The sequence below is a fragment of the Rutilus rutilus genome (assembly GCF_951802725.1).
Source record: "Rutilus rutilus genome assembly, chromosome: 18".
Lineage (NCBI taxonomy): Eukaryota > Metazoa > Chordata > Actinopteri > Cypriniformes > Leuciscidae > Rutilus > Rutilus rutilus.
The window spans coordinates 26,421,483-26,445,045 of record NC_140231.1 but is presented as its reverse complement, the minus strand read 5'-3'; the positions used below and the strand labels follow the sequence as shown (position 1 = coordinate 26,445,045).

The 23,563-nt window shown below is 37.7% G+C and overlaps 1 protein-coding gene across 3 annotated transcripts in view; it reads left to right on the top strand.

Moving 5' to 3' along the window:
- LOC311277483 (uncharacterized protein) overlaps window positions 1-22,909 on the top strand; it is a 30,190-nt gene extending 7,281 nt beyond the window's left edge. The window contains exons 7-13 of one of the 3 annotated variants that reach the window (XM_084387800.1): window positions 1,167-1,318; window positions 1,403-1,457; window positions 3,157-3,231; window positions 3,323-3,434; window positions 4,638-8,198; window positions 10,182-10,307; window positions 22,228-22,909. In XM_084387800.1, the coding sequence (XP_084243926.1) occupies window positions 1,167-1,318; window positions 1,403-1,457; window positions 3,157-3,231; window positions 3,323-3,434; window positions 4,638-8,198; window positions 10,182-10,307; window positions 22,228-22,259 (4,113 nt within the window). In that variant the 3' untranslated portion in view covers window positions 22,260-22,909. Of the gene's footprint in view, window positions 1-1,166; window positions 1,319-1,402; window positions 1,458-3,156; window positions 3,232-3,322; window positions 3,435-4,637; window positions 8,199-10,181; window positions 10,544-22,227 lie in introns of those variants that run through there. The other 2 variants (XM_084387799.1, XM_084387798.1) reach the window with 2 other exon arrangements.
- The last annotated feature ends 654 nt before the right edge of the window (window positions 22,910-23,563 follow it).

The following is a 23,563-nucleotide window of genomic DNA, read 5'->3' as shown; positions in this document are numbered from 1 at the left end:
AAAATGAAAATTCTGTCATTAATTACTCACCCTCGTGTCGTTCCAAACCCGTACGACTTTTGTTCATCTTTGAAACACAAATGTAGATCTTTGTAATGAAATCTGAGAGCTTTCTGTCCCTCCATTGACAGTCTACGCAACTACCATTTTCAAGCCCCAGAAAGGTAGTAAAGGCATCATAAAAGCAATCCATGTGACTCCAGTGGTTTAACCCAAATTTTACGAAGCGACGCAAGTGCTTTTGTTTGCACAAAAAAATCTTAATTTATGGCTATTTACAAAATATTAATCTCCAACGCACTTTCATGAGAGCACCAAGACGCATGTGTGTTGTGTTGACGCGAGACCTGATGTTGTTGCGTGAGTGTGCGTTGTAGATTAATATTGTGTTACAGAACAGGCTCCCGCACCGCCTCCTCTTCACCACCGGAGGGAACCGTCTCCGGAATATTAACATTACTCACCGAACTCCAATTCCCATAATGCCTCTTACCTGGGACTGATTGCACTACACACCTGCACCTCATTCACACACACATATAAACCACTTCCACACATTCACTCAGTGCGAAGTCTTGATCTGCCCCGGCCATCATTTCTCGTGTTGGATTTTGTTATTGACCTTGGACTGTTTATCGTTGCTGACTATCTTCTGCCTGCCCTGACCTGGATTGTTTATCGACCTCTGATTATTGCTGCCTGTCTCGACCCTTGCCTGTCTACCTGGTTTGTCTCTGCCTAACCTGCATTGCCCCGTTTGCTGTTATTGACCATTCTCTAATAAAGCTGCAAATGGATCCCATTGTCTCGGCCTCTTCACAACAAATATTCTGCATCACTTCATAAATTTGAGGTTAAACCACTGGAGTCACATGGATTACTTTAACGATGCCTTTATTACCATTCTGAGGCTTGGAGGGACAGAAAGCTCTCAGATTGTCGTATGAATCTTGTCAAACAAATGTCTTACGGGTTTGGAACGACATGATTAATGACAGAATTTAAATTTTTGGGTGAACTAACACTTTATCAACAAAAAAAAGAAAGATAATTGACAGCTAGCTAACTTGTGTTAGCAAGTACAAGGCTTACCCAACTTTTTCCCTAAAAGTCGCACGCAGTACAATAACAGTCAGAGGTCGGTTTCTTACTATATTTCTTTACAGAGAGAAGAGGAGGAAAGGAAAAAGGAGGAACAGCGGAGGGCAGCAGAGGACAGGAGGCAGAGAGAGAGAGAACGAATGCTCCAGGAAAAGAGAGAGGCGATGGAGAGAGATAAGAGGTTGAATGAAAAGGAACAGAAAATAAAGGAGCAGAGGTCAGTCAAACATTCCCCCATGCACAAAATTCCCAAGGGCCAAAAGTGAACTTTTAAAATTATTTTTTTAATTTATTTTTATAGGAGAATACAGGCCAAAATGGATGCAGAGGCCCGCAAACAAGAGAAATTAAAATGGGTATGAATAATGTGTTTCTGTGTGTGTTTACATGCACGTTCAATGTTAATCTATTTTTATATATATATATACAGTGAGGAAAATAAGTATTTGAACACCCTGCTATTTTGCAAGTTCTCCCACTTAGAAATCATGGAGGGGTCTGAAATTGTCATCGTAGGTGCATGTCCACTGTGAGAGACATAATCTAAAAAAAAAAATCCAGAAATCACAATATATGATTTTTTAACTATTTATTTGTATGATACAGCTGCAAATAAGTATTTGAACACCTGTCTATCAGCTAGAATTCTGACCCTCAAAGACCTGTTAGTCTGCCTTTAAAATGTCCACCTCCACTCCATTTATTATCCTAAATTAGATGCACCTGTTTGAGGTCGTTAGCTGCATAAAGACACCTGTCCACCCCATACAATCAGTAAGAATCCAACTACTAACATGGCCAAGACCAAAGAGCTGTCCAAAGACACTAGAGACAAAATTGTACACCTCCACAAGGCTGGAAAGGGCTACGGGGAAATTGCCAAGCAGCTTGGTGAAAAAAGGTCCACTGTTGGAGCAATCATTAGAAAATGGAAGAAGCTAAACATGACTGTCAATCTCCCTCGGACTGGAGCTCCATGCAAGATCTCACCTCGTGGGGTCTCAATGATCCTAAGAAAGGTGAGAAATCAGCCCAGAACTACACGGGAGGAGCTGGTCAATGACCTGAAAAGAGCTGGGACCACCGTTTCCGAGGTTACTGTTGGTAAAACACTAAGACGTCATGGTTTGAAATCATGCATGGCACTGAAGGTTCCCCTGCTTAAACCAGCACATGTCAAGGCCCGTCTTAAGTTTGCCAATGACCATTTGGATGATCCAGAGGAGTCATGGGAGAAAGTCATGTGGTCAGATGAGACCAAAATAGAACTTTTTGGTCATAATTCCACTAAATGTGTTTGGAGGAAGAAGAATGATGAGTACCATCCCAAGAACACCATCCCTACTGTGAAGCATGGGGGTGGTAGCATCATGCTTTGGGGGTGTTTTTCTGCACATGGGACAGGGCGACTGCACTGTATTAAGGAGAGGATGACCGGGGCCATGTATTGCGAGATTTTGGGGAACAACCTCCTTCCCTCAGTTAGAGCATTGAAGATGGGTCGAGGCTAGGTCTTCCAACATGACAATGACCCGAAGCACACAGCCAGGATAACCAAGGAGTGGCTCTGTAAGAAGCATATCAAGGTTCTGGCGTGGCCTAGCCAGTCTCCAGACCTAAACCCAATAGAGAATCTTTGGAGGGAGCTCAAACTCCGTGTTTCTCAGCGACAGCCCAGAAACCTGACTGATCTAGAGAAGATCTGTGTGGAGGAGTGGGCCAAAATCCCTCCTGCAGTGTGTGCAAACCTGGTGAAAAACTACAGGAAACGTTTGACCTCTGTAATTGCAAACAAAGGCTACTGTACCAAATATTAACATTGATTTTCTCAGGTGTTCAAATACTTATTTGCAGCTGTATCATACAAATAAATAGTTAAAAAATCATACACTTTGATTTCTGGAATTTTTTTTTTTTAGATTGTCTCTCACAGCGGACATGCACCTACGATGACAATTTCAGACCCCTCCATGATTTCTAAGTTGGAGAACTTGCAAAATAGCAGGGTGTTCAAATACTTATTTTCCTCACTGTATATATCTATTTATATCACAGGAGCAGGAAAGGGAGCGTGAAGAAGAGGAAATGAGAGCTAGATATTTCCGCTCTGAATCAGAGGAAAAATCTTCGGTGAGTTCTGTCAATCAAACTTAAACCTGCATTAAACTGCTGTATATGGCCTATGAATTTAATGCTGTGATATAATACTGTTTATGGCCAGCAGGAGGCAGCAGCTCTTGTGTCTCAGCGTGTTGCAAAAACCAGAGAGTTTTTCAGACAACTGTCCTCCTCAAGCGTCCACACAGCCTCCAGTCCCATCTCACCACATCCAGGTAAAGTGTAAAACAAAGAGAATCGAATCGGCATGTGTTCCCACCGACTTGAACGGCGAAAACGACTTCGCTACTGCATAACCTGCCCATAAACATATATATTGTGTCTTACATTTTAGAACTTATTTTAAAATCCAAAGTAATTTATTTTTGCATTTTTATGCCAGCACAAGCAGCTTTGATGTAATGATCAGAAGTTTTTCAAATTGTTATTGTATTAGCAATTATGAAATGACACGGAATAATACATTTGCTACATTCATTAATCTAGGTTAATGTTTCGACACTGTAAAAAGTTATATGATCAGTCAGTTATGACAACATATGTTTTTACATTGCTTTAACTAATAAAAAAGTCAGTTTAATGTAATTTAAGTTGAAATGACTGAAAGTTGATTGCACTTAAATTTTTTTTACAGTGTACATACAGTATTTCTACACTACTGATTAAAAGTTTGCAGTCTATGTTTTAGGAAATTAATACTTTTATTCATCAATGATGCATTAAATTGGTCAAAAGTGACAGTAAAGATTTTTACATTATTACAAAAGATTAATATTCCAAATAAATGGTGTTCTTTTAAACTTTCTGTACAATAAAGAATCCTAAAATATTGTATCAGGGTTTTCACAAAAAGCCGCACAACTGTTTTCAACAGTGATAATAGTAAGAAATGTTTCTTGATCATCAAATCAGCATATTAGTATGCTTTCTGAAGGATCATGTGACACTGAAGACTGGATTAATGATGCTGAAAATTCAGTTTTGACATCACAGGAATAATTTGCATTTTAAAATATATTAAAATAGAACATTTATTACAGTGTTTACTGTATTTTGATCAAAGAAATGTTTCAAAACAAAACAATAAAAAAAAATCATTTTAAATTTTAGTTCATCATTAATGTATTAACTAACAAACTAAAACTTAATGTAAAGTGTTTTCCAGTTAGGTAAATATATAGTGAATTCATAGTGATCACTTGACACATTTGAGTTCAATGTTTTAAATCAGATGTGGCTGTAATGTATAGAGATATTCAGCACGAAAAAAAAGGGTGTTTGGTAACTGAATGTGCGTCACGACTGCCACGTGTTGACTGATTTGTTGATAATAATGACAGTAATCTAGTTTTGTTTGTAACTGTGATTTTCCTATTTTACTGCCATTTGTTTTGAAATCTCTTTCTCATTTTTTGCAGTCAGGGGTCTCAATAGACAACTGCATCGCAGTCAGACGGACAGTATCTTCAGTTTCAATGAATCGCCTTCTTCTCCACCTGTATCCCCGTACAGATCATCATCGGTATCTCCTTACTTTCAGTCAAGTCCCACATCCCAGAGCCAAACTCTTTTAACTAACTCTGCAGCTTCCTCATTGCAAAATTGTGCAACGGTATCTATCAAAAGCCAGATCCACCTGTCTTCAAGTAAGACAGTGGAGTCACATGCCGTAACTGAGGCTGGCCCCGCGCCACTCCTCCAAACTCAACAACCTTCGACTGATGCAAATGAATCTGAAACAGAAACTTCTATTGGTAATGTACTAGATAGCCTGGTCTTTTATCCACCTCCAGCAACTGCTGAGCAGCTCAAAACTGGGGAATCAGAGATGGTGGATGAGTTTCCTCCACCTCCCTCTGGTTTTGAGAATTCACCAGAACTGGTTGTGAACCAGCCTGAGACACTTGTTGACCCCTTAGACACCCCTATGTCATCTCTTCCTCCATCAAGTCTCTTGGTACCTGAGCCCCCCGCCAGACCGCTTCCTGCGCTGCCTGTTGCCCCACGAATGCTGAAAGACCTGGAACCAGAGAGAGATTTTACTGCTCGGGCATCTGTTATACCTACGGTTGAGGAGGAAGATGTGGAGGAAAAGAATGAGGAAAGGGAGATTAAAGATGAGGGGAAAGATGTGCCAGGGAAGGCTGGAGAGAGAAGGGGTCAGGAAAAAGGGAAGGGAGGTCAAAAAGAGGAGGAGGAACATGATGGGATGATTATGGGAAAACGTGAAAGTGAAAAAGAATCTAATGGGAAAATGTTGGAAGAACGGGAGAGTGGAAAAGACCAAGATGGGAAAATGTTGGAAGAACGGGTGAGTGGAAAAGAACAAGATGGGAAAATGTTGGAAGAACGGGTGAGTGGAAAAGAACAAGATGGGAAAATGTTGGAAGAACGTGGGAGTGAAACAGAAGAAGATGGGAAAATGGAAGAACGTGAGAGTGGAAAAGAAGAAGATGGGAAAATGTTAGAAGAACGTGTGAGTGGAAAAGAAGAAGATGGGAAAATGTTAGAAGAACGTGTGAGTGGAAAAGAAGAAGATGGGAAAATGTTGGAAGAACGTGAGTATGGTAAAGAACACGATGGGAAAAAGTTGGAAGAATGTGATAGTGGAACAGACCAAGAAGGGAAAATGTTGGAAGAATGTGAGTGTGGAAAAGAACAAGATGGGAAAATGTTGGAAGGTTGTGGGAGTGGAAAAGAACAAGATGGGAAAATGTTGGAAGAACGTGAGAGTGGAAAAGACCAAGATGGGAAAATGTTGGAAGAACGTGACTGTGGAAAAGAACAAGATGAGAAAATGTTGGAAGAACATGAGAGTGGAAAAGAACAAGATGGGGAAATGGTGGAAGAAAGTGAGTGTGGAAAAGAACAAGATGGGGAAATTATGGAGGAAGAAGAGAGTGAAAAACTACAACATGCAATTATGTTAGAATGTGTATTAGAAAAAGAGCAAGATAGGGAAATTACAGAAAAACATGAGGAAGATGGGAAGAGTTTGAAAGAATGCGGGAATGAAAAAATTATGGAAGAACATGAGCAAGATGTAAAAATTGTAAATGTATTTGACAATGAAAATGAACAAGATGGGAAAACCATGGAAGCTTTTGAGGCTGAAAAATATGGGAAAATGATGGAAGAATGTGGGCAAGAAAATAAGCAATATGGAAAAAAATTTGATGTGAGGAAATGCGAGGAAGAACGTGACAGTGAAACGGAACAAGGTGGGGAAATTATAGAAGAACCTGAGGTTTACAAAATACAAGATGGGAGTATCATGGAAGAACATGAAATTGAAAAAGAACAAGATTGGAAAATGATTGATGAATTAGACCGTAAAAAAATACAAAATGCAAAAATACTGTTAGAACATACGAGAGGAAAAGAGCAAGATGGGATAAATGTGGAGGCATTTGACAGGAAAATAGAACAAGACAGGAAAAGCATGGAAGTATTTGAGACTGCTCAAACACAATATGTGAAAAGGATGGAAGAATGTGGGCAAGAAAATGAGCAAGATGGGAAAATTGTAGAAAAACGTGAGGATGAACATGATAGTGAAAAGGAACAAGGTGGGGAAATTGATGGAAAAATTGTGGAAAAACATGGAAGTGAAGAAAAACAAGATAGGAAAATTGTTGATGCGTTTAACAGTGAAAAAGAACAATATGGGACAAGCATGGAAGTACTTGAGACTGAAAATATACAATATGTGAAAATGATGGGAAAATATGGCCAAGAAGATGCGCAAGATGGGAAAATTGCAGTAAAACATGAAGACGGGAAAAGTCCAGAAGAACACGAGAGTGAAAAAAAGCAGGATTGGAAAATGATAGAAGACAAAGAACAAAATAAAATACAAGATGGAGACATCATAGAAGAACATGTATTTGAAACTGAAAAAATTCAATATGTGAAAATTATGGAGGACTGTGGACAAGAAATTGTAGACAAAAGTGTAGAAAAATGTGAGGAAGAATATGAGAGTGAAAAAGTACAAGATTTGAAAATTATACAATCACGTGATGATGAAGAACAAGAAGGTAGAAGGTTGGAAGAACAGGATTGGGAAATTATGGAAGAGCTTGAGAGTGAAAAAATACAAAATACAAATATGATGTTAGAATATATGAGAGAAAAAGAGCAAGATTGTAAAATTGGGGAAAGCCATGAAGACAGAAAAAGTCTGGAAATACACAAAGAGCTGAACTGGAAAATGACAGAAGAATATGAGAACATCATGGAAGAACATGAAAGGGAAAAAGGACAAGGTGGGATGATGGAAAAGCGACAGATCCATGACAATGAACGAGTGTCACGTGTGGATGTGGACAGAACAGTGAATGTGCCTGTGCTCAGGGAGGAAGAATCATATACAGAGATTATAAAGAGGGATGAGGCTACAGAAGAAGCTGCTGAACAGGTGAAGAGTGACCATGGAAATGAGAAGGAAGAGATGAACACACCTTTAATCCACACAGAAGAATCCAGTGCTGATACACTTTTCTCCCAGCATTCACCACTCTTCCCAGAATCCCGTGCAACAGAGCCTCCTCAATACAATGACACATCTATTCCTGAAAGTATTTTAAGCACTCAAGATAAAAATGAGGCACAGATGGCCTCCTCACACCAAATAAACTTACCAACTATTCAGGTTGAGTCAAATCTTTCCAACCTGAGCATTCAAAGAGATTCAGATGACACGAAAGAGAAGACATATGAATCTGTTGACTGTCAAGCTTCCTCCAAAAACAGCCCAGACGCCTCGTCCGCTGAACGGGGTCCTAGCACTGAAACACACGTTACAGTGAAGAATGAACAGACTGACGCAGAGGCTAAAATTGTGGACGGCACCAATGATTTGGCTGAAGGGATCAATATTGATTGTGAGACATCACCTGTATCTGAGAATCAAGCCAGGATTGGACAGTCCGACGAGAGGGAGGGGCTTGTACCTGTCAGTCATTTCCAAGACCCAGGTAATGATAATGGTGGACTGGATAGATAGTTCTTTCATCAACATCTTAATATCAAGTATTAAGTACTATTATAGATGCCGCATGTAATGTACATTACTCTTGAGAAGTTTGGGGGTTGTAAGATTTTTTTGAATACTTTTATTTAAGGACACATTTAGTTGATCAAAAGTCAAAATGAAGACATTTACAACATACAAAAGATTTCTAGAAATAAGTTTCCAGAAAAATATTAAGCAACTGTTTTCAACATTGATAATAAGAAAATGTTTCTTGATCACCAAATCAGCGTATTAGAGTGATTTCTGAAGGATCATGTGACACTGAAGACTGGAGTAATGATGCTGAAAATTCAGCTTTTCCATCACAGGAATAAATTACATTTTAAAATATATTCAAATAGAAAACATTATTTACATTTTTTTTTTTTTTAATACAATATATGTAGCCTTGGTGAGCAGAAGAGACTTCTACCAAACCCGAACTTTGCTTGTAATTTTGTGAAATAATGTAAAATTGTTTAAACACTTAATTGTCTCAGTAACATTTGTTTTTGATAGCCAATATTGATATAAATGTTCATCGTGTTCTAGATTTAAAAAACAGATAAACATATAGGTCAAAGAGTTGTTTTCACTACAGGATGCCAACAGTTTTCTCCCAAATATGCCAAATATGAGGATGTTTTGTGACAGGTACCATTTTAGGCGAGCTTTGTGCAAATAAAAATATTTTTAAGAAAAATAATGGTAACAAGTTTCATTAGTTAACATTATGTATTAACTAACATGAACTAACAATGAGCAATACATCTGTTACAGTATTTATTAATCTTTATTAACATTAGTTAATAAAAATACAGCTGTTCATTGTTTGTTCGTGTTAGTTCACAGTGCATTAGCTAATGTTAACAAATACAACCTTTGATTTTAATAATGTATTAGTAAATGTTGAAATTAATATGAACTAAGATTAATAAATGCTGAAGAAGTATTGTTCATTCTTAGTTCATATTAACTAAGGTAGTTAAATAATGTTAACTAATGAACCTTATTGTAAAGTGTTACCAAAATAATAAAACAAATTTTATGTTTAAATAAGAAATGTAAAATACAGTGTCTTGGTTGATTACAAATATTTGTGGCCTATAGAGTTCGGGATCGTTACGTCACGTCGCAATGCATTGTGGGAATCACGGTACGGAAGTAGATTTGCTGTATAGTAGCGTATAGTAGGCAGTAGGTAACGTCGGTCATTTGGTCATTAATTGAGGTCATTTTTTTGGAAAAATGGTTCAGTATTGTTGTATTGTTATTTTTAATTTTTTTTTAAGTATCGTTGTTTGGCTTCATTATGAAGTTTGTCCGTATATGGTATAGCCAACTTTTTTTTGTCACGGTCCATAACTCTTTCTGGAGACTGGCCGGCTACGCTAATATCTTATTATAAACCGGCTTTTGCGGTGCCTCTAAAATGGCCGCCGTTACCCACAATGCACCATTCCATAACATCTACGCCCGAGCTCTATACATTTTCTCAATTCATTTTTAGCCATGTCTGTAGTCACAGTTTAGAAACTCCTCTCATAACTTATTGCTGCTGAGAGATAAAAAAAAGCTTGTTTTTGTTTGTGGTAACACGCGATGGTCCACTTTAGACACTCTTTTAACTATAAGTAACTTTGCAACTACATGTCAACTAACTCTCATTAGAGTATTAGTAGACTGTCTGCTTAATATCTGCTAAAACTTTATTTTGATGCTTCCCAAAAGACATTCTACTGACTATAAGTAGTAACTTTGCACCTATATTCTACTGCAAAACTTATTCTACTAATCCAATCCCTAACACCTAAACCTAATGCAACAGTCTATACTCTAATAAGAGTTAGTTGACATGTAGTTGCAGCAGAGTTACTTCAAGTTAGTAGAATGTCTAAAGTGGACTATCGAAATAAAGTGTAATCCTTTCTTTGTTATTTTGCAGACACTGCAATAGGCCTAAAGCATTGTATTACTCATCAGCTGGATCTGACCAATGATATAAGTGATGTTGAAGAGGAAGAAGAATCACTCATTGTCAGGGACACAGAAGTGGAGCAGATCTTAAAAGGTGATTCTGATCCTGATCACGAGAATGAAGACTTAAAACACATATTTCTGCAGGATCGTAAAACCATCACAGAAACACCCAGTGACATGAGGAATGATAAGACAGCCGATGAATGATTAATGAGGAACATTTGGAATAATTGGTGGGTGTGAGCTGTTATCTCAGAACAGATCATACTATCAAAGAATGCTGTTTCTGGTTTGGACTGGCATTAATTATAAAATTTCAAGGAGTGGAAGGTAATTCTGTGTTAATTGCAGATTTGTTGTCATTTCACACCAGGTAGGTTGTTTCTTTTCTGAGGGGGTGTTTACACGACACCGTTTTCATGCGTTTTGGGGGAACAGGTTTCAAAGTGCAAGTTTTTGAAAACGATACTGTTATTGTCTCTGTGCAAACTACAAAAACGTGAATTCGTGTAAACGATAACGTCATTCCGTTCAGTCTATAGGCGCGTAGTTTCTTTACAAAGTAACATCGCCAACTACTGGCCTTGCATGCATAATACAGGGTTTTTAATAGTTTCCGCAGATCCGTGTGAACGGGGATCGTTTTGACAATGTTGTCGCCTGTACGTGAAAAGCGCAAAGGAAAAACTTTTCCATTTTTAGTACATCGTTGTCATGCACCAAGTCTCAGATGGTGATATCCTAGAATGCAATAAAACAGCTATACATAATTACCCCAATTTAGGGATTTAGAGAAAATCTCATTATATAATATAATAGTAAATATTTATAATTATAATCTCAAAAGTGCTCTTGCTGGAAGGAAATATAACACTATAATTTTCTACCAAAGTCTACTTAGTATACACCTCAACCTTAAATTAATCTCTTATCAAAAGAACAGAAAAAGTTCACTTTTGCAGTGACCCATGAACAGCAAAGGATTCTGGGATAGATGAGACGTCAATCAGAAACAGACAGACAGAGAGTAAACATTTTTTATCAGGTACACTGAGTGCAAATGCTTTAACTGTTCCATCAGTATCCTTACCTCTCTTCACATCATACATTCTCCTGCCAAAAATATTAGATATGGTATGCAACAACATACCGGTTCCCGTTCGTCAGCTCACTGCTACGCAAGTCAGAAGTGATTCTGACGAATGGGGATCGCTTGCAAGAGCCTATCTAAAACGGGCCAATGCACATTACGGCATGGGATAATTGAGTGCGTCGCATCCTTGTCTTGAAGCGTAGCCAGATGGTGTATGCTGTTCCCTTCTCCTGCAAAGATCTACTAGTGTCTTTGAGTCTCTGTCAAGAAGAATCTCTGGTACGTGGTGTTGGTGTGACGAGTGGAACTCTCCCCAAATGTTGACCAATAGTGGGGCACATTGTCACATTGGAACCTGCAGCTTATTGTAGGGTTCAGCTTAATTAAAGGGGTCATATAATGGTACATGCACTTTTACAAGTTGATTGTACTGAAATGTGTGTTGGCAGTGCCTGTACACAACCATCATAAAATGATAAAAATCCATCCAGTGGTTCTTTTTTAATCTCCTTATATGTTTTCCCCGTCTCAAATCAAGCCGTTCGACCGTGTGACGCCACACGGTCGGCCGCCCCCTCCCACGATTGTTAATTGACAGCAGCGTTTCAACACAGACCCGCCCTGAGCGAGCTGTCATCATAGTCCGCGCGGTAGAGATGCGCGGTTGGCGGTTACAGCCGCGGACTCCGCGGATAAACCGCGGATCGGGCGGATGACGTGACGAAAAATAATATTTTAATTAAATTCGGGCGGGTGGCGGGCGGTTGAACCAATCAAATGAAAAATATATGTATACACCAATCAGTGGATGGCGGGCGGGTGCGGTTTTGAAAATTGGTCAAAAACGTTGGTGCGGATGGATGGCGGACGGATGATGAGTTTTGTGATGCGGTTGCGGATGAAATAATAGCCCATCCGCGCATCTCTACCGCGCGGACATTGTTGATACGCTGGAGCAGAATGGCATCTAAGCGATTGTGGTGTTCTGTTCTTGGGTGTAATAAGGAACACAGCAGTCATTTTGATGTTCCTAAATCCGAACCACTGAAGACACAGTGGCTGAGTTTTGTTTTCGAAGGGAATATTCCCCACGATCAACGTCAATGCTTTCAAGTTTGCGCGAATCATTTCAGACACCAGACTGCTTTACAAACGAGGGTCAGTATAAAGCTGGTTTTGCTAAGAAGCTGCTCCTGAAAAAAGGATCCGTACCAACTATTCGTGTTCCTGCTGCACCTCCAGAAGAAGAAGTGAGTGTAACGTTTTATTAACCTTTATATTAATCTTTATATTAATCTTTGCAAATCGCTAGCACGCTTCACGATGAATGCGGCTAAGGTTTACACTCAGGGTACATTACGGCATGTTTTCTATGTACGACGTTCTCAATATAATTCATAATCCCACGTTTATAATGAACAACGCGTTATGGTTATTGTGTTATTACAAACTGTGTACGCAGGTGTTAAAGTTAACGTGGTAACACTACACTAAGCTTACTTTAATTGTCAAACTTCTTCGGTGCCGTCATCTTGTTCCGGGTCCGACTCCGGTTCAAATTGATACGATTGGTTGCACAGATGTGTCCTCAGAGACTCCCGCTGCCATTCTTTCTCCAAAATATTCCCTCAACTGTTGTCAAGGCAACACTCCACGTGTGTTGCGTCAGGTCAAAACGCCCCACAGAACAGAGGGGCGGGGTGAGCAAAGCTCATTATCATTTAAAGACACATGCACTTAAATGGCGTGCTGAAAACAGAGCTGTTTTTGACCAGGTAAAATTAGTGTTTTCTTACAATACTAATGAGAATTTTTAATTAAAGTATATTACAAACTTTTCATTTAGACCCTAAAGAATCATATTAATTTGATTAAAATGTAAAAAAAAAAAGGCATTATATGACCCCTTTAAAAGAGTAAAACAACTAAACATAACATGATCATATAACATTCAAAGGTAACACACTGAAAGATCTTCCATTTGTTTGGGCCAACCAAGTTTGTTGTTAATAAATTTGCATCCATTCTATAACATCTTAAAACATGTGACAACATGCCCCAATTAAAATTGTGACAACTTCCCTGAGCTGGCAGTTATTAAAAAAAAAACAGCATTCTAGCCCCGGCCATCCCTTACCTTTAATGGGCCCCTAAAAAATCTCATCGACCCAAACAGGTTATCTAGATATCTGTGTGCATACATAAATTGTTTACTAATATGTCAATCATATCTATTAAGGTTATTCATGCCATGTTTATCTAGAGTGCAAGTATCAGACAGACTAGAAAAAAGCGTTAGCATTGTTGCATATGGAGTTGACCACACCTCTGGCTGCTATGTTTGATGAGACCTGGCTTAGCGAGATCCATGTTTCCATTCAGAAATCATTGCTGCTTTCAAAATAAATCTGACAGTAAGAACGTTCCCCTCCTTAACGACAAATGCTGCCATTTTGTAAGCAGACAAGAATGCTTAAGCAAATAAACAATAAAAAGAAGCCAAGGTAACCCTATGGCTGCTTGACATGTAGATAAAACAGACTGATGTCGCTGTGACACTATAGATTTATTGAGGGACTGAAATATTAGTTGACTTACTAGTATCGGTTAGCAGTGAATGAAAAGTTACATTGTTGTAGCAAAGTGAAACTTTTGTTAAATCTATAGTGAAAACCACAGATTAAACCGGTTAAAGTTCTTATCATTAACCGAAACTAAAAAACATAAAATACATTTTCGTTACTTGACATAAAATTAACAAAAAATTAAAACAACAAATAAAAAAATATATATATATATAATAAAAAAAATATATTTGTATTTATCATTTCAGGTAGTTTCTAATTTTTCATTGTAAAATAACTGAAACTAAATGTATTAAAACTAAAAGCTATATTTCTTCCTATCCTCCTAAAACTATATAGACATAAAATAAATTACAACTATAGTTGCTTATTAGCATACATATTACTAGGATATTGGCTGTTTATTAGTACTTGTAAAGCACATATTAATGCCTTATTCTGCATGATCATATTCTACATCCCTTAATCCTACCCAATACCTAAACTTCAACGCTACAAAAATGACCTTATTAACTTTTAATAAGCAGCAAAAGTCGTGGTTAATAGAGAATATGTTGTCATATGAGCAACATATTATGAGAAAGTGTTACCAGATGTTAAATCACAGTAAAATATTTATGTTTCAAAAGATTTCTGTTCATCAAAGCATCCTGAAAAAAAAGCAGCACAATCATTTTGTTTTTCATCATCATCACTGTCTTCACCTGTTTAGTTAATTATCTTCATTATTGTCATCATTAGTTCAGTTCTGTCACCTGTGTTCAGTTAATTTACTCATTATCATTATGTTCATCACCTGTCTTCACTGTGTATTTAAGTTCCTTGTCTTCACCCAGTCATTGTCGGTCAATGTTTGTGAATAGTCACACTGTCACGAGTCTGGATCTTGTCTTTTGAATAAATAATTTGCTTATTTTGTATCTTCGCTTGGAACTCCTCTTCCTTCTACCCTTAAACGTTACACATTTTCAACTAGCATAATAATTATTTCTTGAGCACCAAATTTTTTAAGGATCATTTTAAGACTGCAGTAATGATGCTGAAAATTCAGCAACATATATACTGTATGTTGTGCGTTTACAAGTTCACAGTTCAATCATTGCTATTGTGTTCAATCAATAGTGAATTCAAAATAACTGCAATTCATCGCAATTACAAAAAATATAAAGATTATGTTCTTAAAAAATATTCAGGAATTAGTTTGTTGTGTATTTTTTGTTTAGTATCAGTTCTTGCTGAAGAAGATGAAAGATTTATGGCAGTTTCTGCCATACATCAAAAATTTACGGAAACGAATGCTCTTAATGCAAATGTACTCTTCTAACTATAGCTCTAAACTTGAATTGTAACATTTCTAAGACGTCAGTGACAGGAAAGGCATTGGTAATGGTCTTATGTAACATCCGGTCCTTTGTTTTAATACAAAGAAATTTAATTTCTAAAAAAAAATCTTGGAATGTAGCAAATAGAGTAAATGTTTTCCTCAAAAATATAAGACAGACCAACTGATAATTGATAACAATAATTGTTTCTTGAGCAGCAAATTAACATTTGCGAATGATTTCTGAAGGATCATGTGACACTAAAGACTGGAGGAATGATGCTGAAAATTCAGATTTGCAGGAATAAATGACAATTCAAAACATTCAAAAAGAAATAAATATAATTCACAATATTACCTTTTTACTGTAATTTTTATTAAAACAATGCAGCTTTGGTGAGCATAAGACACTTAAAAAAACATTCAAATATTACAGAACCCAAACTTTTCAACTCGTGTGTATATTCATAAAAATAAGTCGAGTGGTTAAAAACAGCTCAGGTGAACATTTTATACAAAGACTTATATAAAATACCATGAAACAATTCTGTGCTAAATAAACCATATGAGAGAAATTAATATGTGTGCGTGCGTGTGTGTGTGTTTTACTGGAACAATGAGTCTTCTGACTCTTCTGGGAAATTAACTTGACAAACAAGTTTATAAGCTTGTTCTGTTGATCCTATGACATCCATAATGCACACTGACATATACAGTGTGTACGTAAAGTATTCAGACCCCCTTAAATTTTTCACTCTTTGTTATATTGCAGCCATTTGCTAAAATCATTTAAGTTCTTTTTTTTTTCCTCATTATTGTACTTACCCATACCATTTAAAGATGATTATATATGACATATCGTTCACAGTATTTATTTGAATGGAAGAAGTCAGATGTTGCAACTGACCCCGACCCAGGGGACAGTTGCAACACAACCCAGGGACGGTTGCAACATGTTAAAAATACCTTAAATTTCATTAATTATGAAAAGCGGTCATATAGGGATTGTCAAAGTTTTTATTTTGTTTTTTTTTCGTCATCTACTGAATTTTTCGTCAACGATACCAGGGACACCGAAACACCGGGGAACATGAAATTTGGTGGGCATGTAGCCCCACTAGACTTTTACGGAAAAATTTTGTTTGGTCCCCGGGGGCCACTCCCCCCCCCGCACTGGGCCCCCCCAAACCCAAAAAATGCAGTTTTTCCTAAATAACTACCTGAACCGTGGCACCAAGGATGAAGAAATTTTTATGGTATGTTGCTCTTAAGGGCCCACATCAACCTAGCCCATAATCACTCATTTGTGATTTGCGCCCCTCCCATAAAAAATGAAAATGCAATATTATTCTGCTTTAATCGCCCCTATCTTCAGTTGAGATGTTCAGAACTGCACCATATTTCATGTGTATGATTAACTTGACATCCTCTGGGGGTATGCTAAGTTTCGTAGAATTTCATCCATGGGGGGGTATAAAATAAATTCATTTATGTGCACATTTAGTGACTGTACACTCATCGGCCTGTAGATGGTGGTGTTGAGCGAAGGGTTGCTGGTTTAGGATGATACTGTCACTAAGGTTGTCAACTGTCCCGTATTTTGGGCCTAATTAATTTGTCCCGTGCGTGACCTCCCGTGTCCCGTTTTTTGACAAGCTGATAAACCACTGACTGATACAACAGCAACAGCAGCAGTGCTGACCACGACACTTGAGAATGATCACCGACACCTGTCATCATCCAATCACAGCTTTTTTTAATCACTGTTTTGAGACAAATCATTGTTTGATTTGCGAACATCCTCTGCCGTCGCTTCCGCTTCAAGCCGGACTCATCTCGCGCTAACGGTAATTTCCTTTCACTGTCCACGTTTTGATTTCGGCTAATCAATTTTGGCGAATGCAAACACACAAACACACACGCGCACACACATGTACGCACGCATACATACACGCACAGACACACACACACACACACACACACAGACACACAGACAGACATGCACATACTACTACTTTTTTTAGGTATATACATAAACACGCAATACAGCCAAATTGCTCCACGTCATTTATTTTTGTGGAAAGCCAGTGCAGGCCTGAGCGGCGGTCATATTTTGTACCGCCATGCGGTACATCTAGTTAACTTAAGTTTTTTGTCTCAATGAGCATAGAATTCTGAAAATATTAACTGTTTTAGGCCTGCTATAATATTATAGGATTATTTATGTCAATAATATTATTGTAGCCTATTATTTATTTATTTAGTCATAATTACCAAATAACGGTTATTGAGTTTTGTTTGTTCATGTGTAGAACATAGGCCTACATAGGCCTACATAGATTCAGTGTGCAGGTGTTACAGATGCTATTCAATCTCTCCATATTTCAGTGTCAGACAGGAAGAATTGAACAATTTGCAATGCAACAAACTTTTATTAAACATGCAATTTATAACTTGTTGCAACCGTTCCCAACCCTATCAGCCATGACAGAACATCATACGCCTGTTAGAAACACTGACTTTGACACATAACCATGTCACTTAGAAGTCAACAAAACAATAATTCAAACTAAGTAAGTTTTGATTAATTCATACAAAATTTCAGGACAGTATGACAAAAATATATCTCATGAAAAAAATTACTTTCATACCTCCAAAACAAGTTTTGTTCAATAAATGCAGCAGCAGATGTTGAATATGTCTACTGTCTTCTTGGTGGGGGGAGGGTCTAACTGTGCATGTTCAGTATGAGTGTCATCACTCTAGCTTGTTTCTGATTGGAGAAAAATGACATGTTGCAACCATCCCCTGTTGCAACTGTCCCCGGTCTCCCCTAAATAAGAGTCAAAGAATCCCGTTTATCACAGAATATTGTACAGTATAAATGCTGACGTGGGTTAAGTCAATATCCTGTTCATGTTTTTGCCGTTGTCCTGTTTCTGATGTGGATTCTGTGAAGGTTTTCTTTATTTAAGGAGCTTATAAAACACTTATAATGCACATGAAGGAACAATCTCTAATCATTGCATTAGGGTTGTATTTGAATAAACTATAAATGTAGATTCATGCGGCACAATTAGTTTTTCTGGACCTTGACCACACTGGAGACAAGTCAACAAATACGCCTAACCATTTTCCAGAGGTCTGATTGGCTGCTGGAGTTGTCATCCTGGTTATATGTGAGGGAGGGGGCTGGATTTTATCTCAGTATTCTGATTATAGTGTTCAGTCTGCTGGTCGGGGGACATCTGAACTCTGTGTGAGCGATCACAGATCGAGAGGAATAATCATGGGCGGCTCATACTCACAAGAGGACCATGAGAGGTTTGCTCTTCAGGTTTATGAAGGCATTTTACAGTATCGACCATTCCTCTTACCAGATGTAGGCATAGATGAGTCTCTGCTGAAATATTCTGGTCCCGACTCTAACGCTGTGTTGCAGACTTACTCTCATCAGGAGCTGCTCAAAGCAGGGCCGGGTTACGTCAGCAGTCTTGGATCTGCCATTGGTGCACTGACTTCAGTCCCGAATGCTGTTGGACTTGGAGCTTTGGTGATTTCCATGATCATAGAGATCATCGCCATCAAGAGCAGCACTCAGACAAGTGCTGACACAGATGACACATACAGCCTGTTACGACGTGTGTTTGGGGAAGAGAAAGCTTCGGGTGTCCGAGACACAATTTCAGAGTATCTGAAACGCCATCGCATGTACATGAACAATAACCAACGACTACGGGGGGAATTAAGGAGACTGGAACAGCAGCTGAGCAACCATCTCACCATCCTCAGAAACTCGCTGCTGAAGGACGGACAGATGAGCGACCGTGGGTTCAAGATCTGGGTCAATGGCGCCGCCTTCCACGTCCAGATGCTGATCCATGAGGCTCGACTGGAAATTCCGGCTGGTAAACCTGCATCAGACTGTGTTCATGAAATCAAAGCTGCAATCGATGTGTATTTACAGAACCTGGATCCTTTGCTGGAGAAATACAAGACCTACAAGATCAAGTCAGATAATGGTGAAATTCAAAGCTGTAGTAGTGATGTTAATTTTCTTAGCCCTCCTAGCCCGTGTGATTATCCAGATTTTATGACGGCTTTTATGGATGTTGTTTACTCAAAGTATGAACCGATCAAAGGTTTAAAGAGTTATTTTTCAAATATGAAGAACAATGTCAACTCTTCAATCCGTGACCGTGGTTCATTCACTCTGCCGTCAGCTGCAGGTTAGTTTAGATATCTGGTGTTGATGAGGGATGGCTTAGATGCTGGAGCGTGCGCTCATATGTAGAGGTGTACTCTTCAATGCACCGGGCCTGGGTTTGACCCCGACCTTTGGCCCTTCGCTGCATGATTTTAACAAAAAAGTATATATATATTAACGCAACTCTGACTTCCTTTTTAAAAAATTAATTAAAAAAGTTAATTAATTTTATCTTCCTCAAACTCACGCAATTGTTTCATTTTCAAAAGATGCTACTAGTTTCAAGTATATATTTAGAATAACCTAAATTATTCACAATGAACACCGTGGTGGAAATGACTGTGGTGGAAATGACATTTCCCCCCTTTCTCTCTAAAATATCATGCTATGTTAGCCTGCTAATATTAGTTTTAGAGTTAGCATAAAATATACACAAATTACACATTATTAAATTAAATGTATCCAGTTATTTGTACGTCCATGTGAAATATGAGCCGTTTGGAAATGACGACTAATAAACATACTCTCAGTTTTAGTCATATTTACCTTGATTTTTCTTCTATTCATTACCCCCTAAAGAGGTCACCCTTTCACCCAGCCAAGTGGTCCACTGTGGGGTTTCTGTTGCTATGGTTACCAGGTATACAAACCTAAAACAATGATCCCAGGATTCTATTTTGTACAGTGTGGTGGAAATGACAGTGAACCCAAGGGACAAGGGTTCTACTTATGAAAAATATAGGAAAATGTGAATAAATATTGCAATATATAATATGTATAATTGAATTAGACATTATTTTATCATTTGTACTTGAAATCTACATTATTTAAATATTTAATTAAAATTAAGCGAGGTTGAAGGTACAAAGTCTGGCTTAGGGACAGAGGGAAAACAGTAAAAACCATGCATAAAAGGCCTCATATTATATAAAAAAAATAATGACTGAGCCATGATACATTTTTTATAAGTTCCCCTTGGGGTGAAGTAAGTGTGGCAAAAACAAAAAATAAGAAATGTTTTTTAGATTTTATTATTTCGTCCAGGGACAAGAAAAGTACCATAGTTAAAGAATCACCCATAAGCTGCGATTCAAATATAGATGTTATGTAATTTTTTGAATAGTTTAGTTTATTTCAGACAGACAACTTAATTTCAACACAGTTGAGCTAACAAACAACAGCATATTTACAGCAGTCTGAAACAAGTGTAGGCCTACTTTTACTTTTACTCTGAATGTCTGCTGCTTCAATCCAGATGAGTAAATTTAGTAGGCCATAGGGTGTGAAAATTGTACAGCTGTGGTATTAGTATAGGGTGTGAATTCTGTAAAGAAGATGTGTAGATTTTTGGTACGGTGTGTGGATTTTGTAAGAGGTAAAGGAATTTCAAAATGTTTTTGTTGAGTTATTATTACACAATACTTTTTCTGACCTTTTTGAATCTTGCCCCTGACAAATAACCCAAATTACAAAAAAAAGACTAAAACTAACACTAAAACTAATAAAAACTAAACTAAAACTAAGCATTTTCAAAAATTAAAAACTAAACTAAACTAGCAAACCCACTTTAAAAACTAATTAAAACTAAACTGAATTTGAAAACAAAAAGTCAAAACGAAATAAAAATAAAAACTAATGAAAAATGCAAAACTATAATAACCCTGATTGCAACCAGTCGTCCTGTCCCTGCAGCTGAAAAACACCCCCACAGCATGATGCTTCACTGTTGAGACTGTATTGGACAGGTGATGAGCAGTGCCTGGTTTTCTCCACACATAGGCCTACCACTTGCCAAAAAGTTCTATCTTGGTCTCATCAGACCAGAGAATCTTATTTATCACCATCTTGGAGTCCTTCAGGTGTGCTTTCATGTGTCTTGCACTGAGGAGAGGCTTCCGTCGGGCCACTCTGCCATAAAGCCCCGACTGGTGGATGGCTGCAGTGATGGTTGACTTACTACAACTTTCTTCCATCTCCCGACTGCATCTCTGGAGCTCAGCCACAGTGATCTTTGGGTTCTTCTTTACCTCTCTCACCAAGGCTCTTCTCCCCCGATAGCTCAGTTTGGCCGGACGGCCAGCTCTAGGAAGGGTTCTGGTCGTCCCAAACGTCTTCCATTTAAGGATTATGGAGGCCACTGTGCTCTTAGGAACCTTAAGTGCAGCAGAATTTTTTTTGTAACCTTGGCCAGATCTGTGCCTTGCCACAATTCTGCCTCTGAGCTCTTCAGGCAGTTCCTTTGACCTCATGATTCTCATTTGCTCTGACATGCACTGTGAGCTGTAAGGTCTTATATAGACAGGTGTGTGGCTTTCCTAATCAAGTCCAATCAGTATAATCAAACACAGCTGGACTCAAATGAAGGTGTAGAACCATCTCAAGGATGATCAGAAGAAATGGACAGCACCTGAGTTAAATATATGAGTGTCACAGCAAAGGGTCTGAATACTTAGGACCATGTGATATTTCAGTTTTTCTTTTTTAATAAATGTGCAAAAATGTCAACAATTCTGTGTTTAAAAAAATGACCTTAAATGATTTTAGCAAATGGCTGCAATATAACAAAGAGTGAAAAATTTAAGGGGGTCTGAATACTTTCTGTACCCACTGTACATGTTGTATTTCTACTTTTACATCTATGGTCTTTTACTTGACATGTCTTGTTTCTTATTCTTTAGCTTATGTTGTAATGTAATTATCCATTGTGGAAAAAACATTATCCATTGAATATTTTTTCCTTTGGCTCAACATCCACATATATCATTTTTGCAACTGATAATGGTTCTCTCCATCTCTTTCATGCAGCAGATACCATGGGGACTGTGCACGAATCATAGAAGAGACAGATGACCAATATATGTTTCTCTCAGCTGATCACTGGAGGCCTTTCAGTTATTTACTCGCAATTATTCTCATATGTTCACTTTCACAATACTGCAATATACTGTATGCAAGTAGCACATGTTCAGAACTGTGTCTACAAATGCACTTGATATACAATAGGGTTGAAAAGTCTCAAGACCCAAGATAGTTCACCCAAATATTTTACTCACCCTAAAGCCATCCCTGATGTAAGTTGGCAATAATCTTAAAATATATTGTTTTATATGTATAATCAACATTTGTAAATGAGAAGTTTTATATTGCTCCACTGTTTTTATTTCCATTATGCTGTTCCCACTTTGTACCTTTGTATTCATGTCCAATTTTCTAATACTTTTTTACTTCAAATCAAAGTTTGTAATGTTGTGATTCACCTCGTTGCTGGTTGATTTGGTCCATGGCTTATAATGCTTTAACAAAGACTTTCCCAATGGGAAAATAATTCTGGAAAAAATACTCCCAGAACCAGCGCAGCTGAAAAAGTGGGTGTTGAACTCTATTGAAGCAAAAGGACATACAAATAGCCTATTAAGTCGTCATAAATTCATGGTTTCTATTCAGCTTTTCACTCACATTTCTATATTGCTAATATCATTTTTAACTGAAAAAAAAAAGTTCACTACATTAGAAAGAACTAAAAAAAATTAAAAAATAAATCACAAGTGGACTCCGCTGTAGGCTATGTATAGTTTCAGAGCATATAATTGTATTTATTATAAATTTTTCCTCCTAATGAACTATGTTGTTATTGAAGGTGTCAAAATATGTTGTGTGAGGCAATTCATGCGATTGATCTGTATGTTTAGAACTTTAGATGGATATCTCTTTCCAAAAGAATTTATGAAATGAATCTGTTTTCTGAGTCATTGTGTCAGCTGTTCATTTGACTGATACGAAAATTTAATCACACCAATTAACAAACAGATTACAGAGCAAGAGTGCAAACTTTACAAAGTTCTCTTAAGTATTATAAGCATATTGCTATAGAGAAAAATCTAATCTAAGGAAACTTTCACTACAAGTGCTGTAATGTTGAAGCAGGTGTACATGCACCACTGGCATTCTAAAATTCATTGGCATTCAGGCTTTGAAAACAGATCTTGTCACAATTCTGGTAATCTGATACTGGTAGTTGTGATAATCTTTCAATAACATATTTGAAATGCTTTGGACACCTACGTCATTTACTGAAAACTATCAGACAATTATCTGAATCGTGTGACTTGTTCAAGAAGGGTGTGGTGGCATATGCATGTCT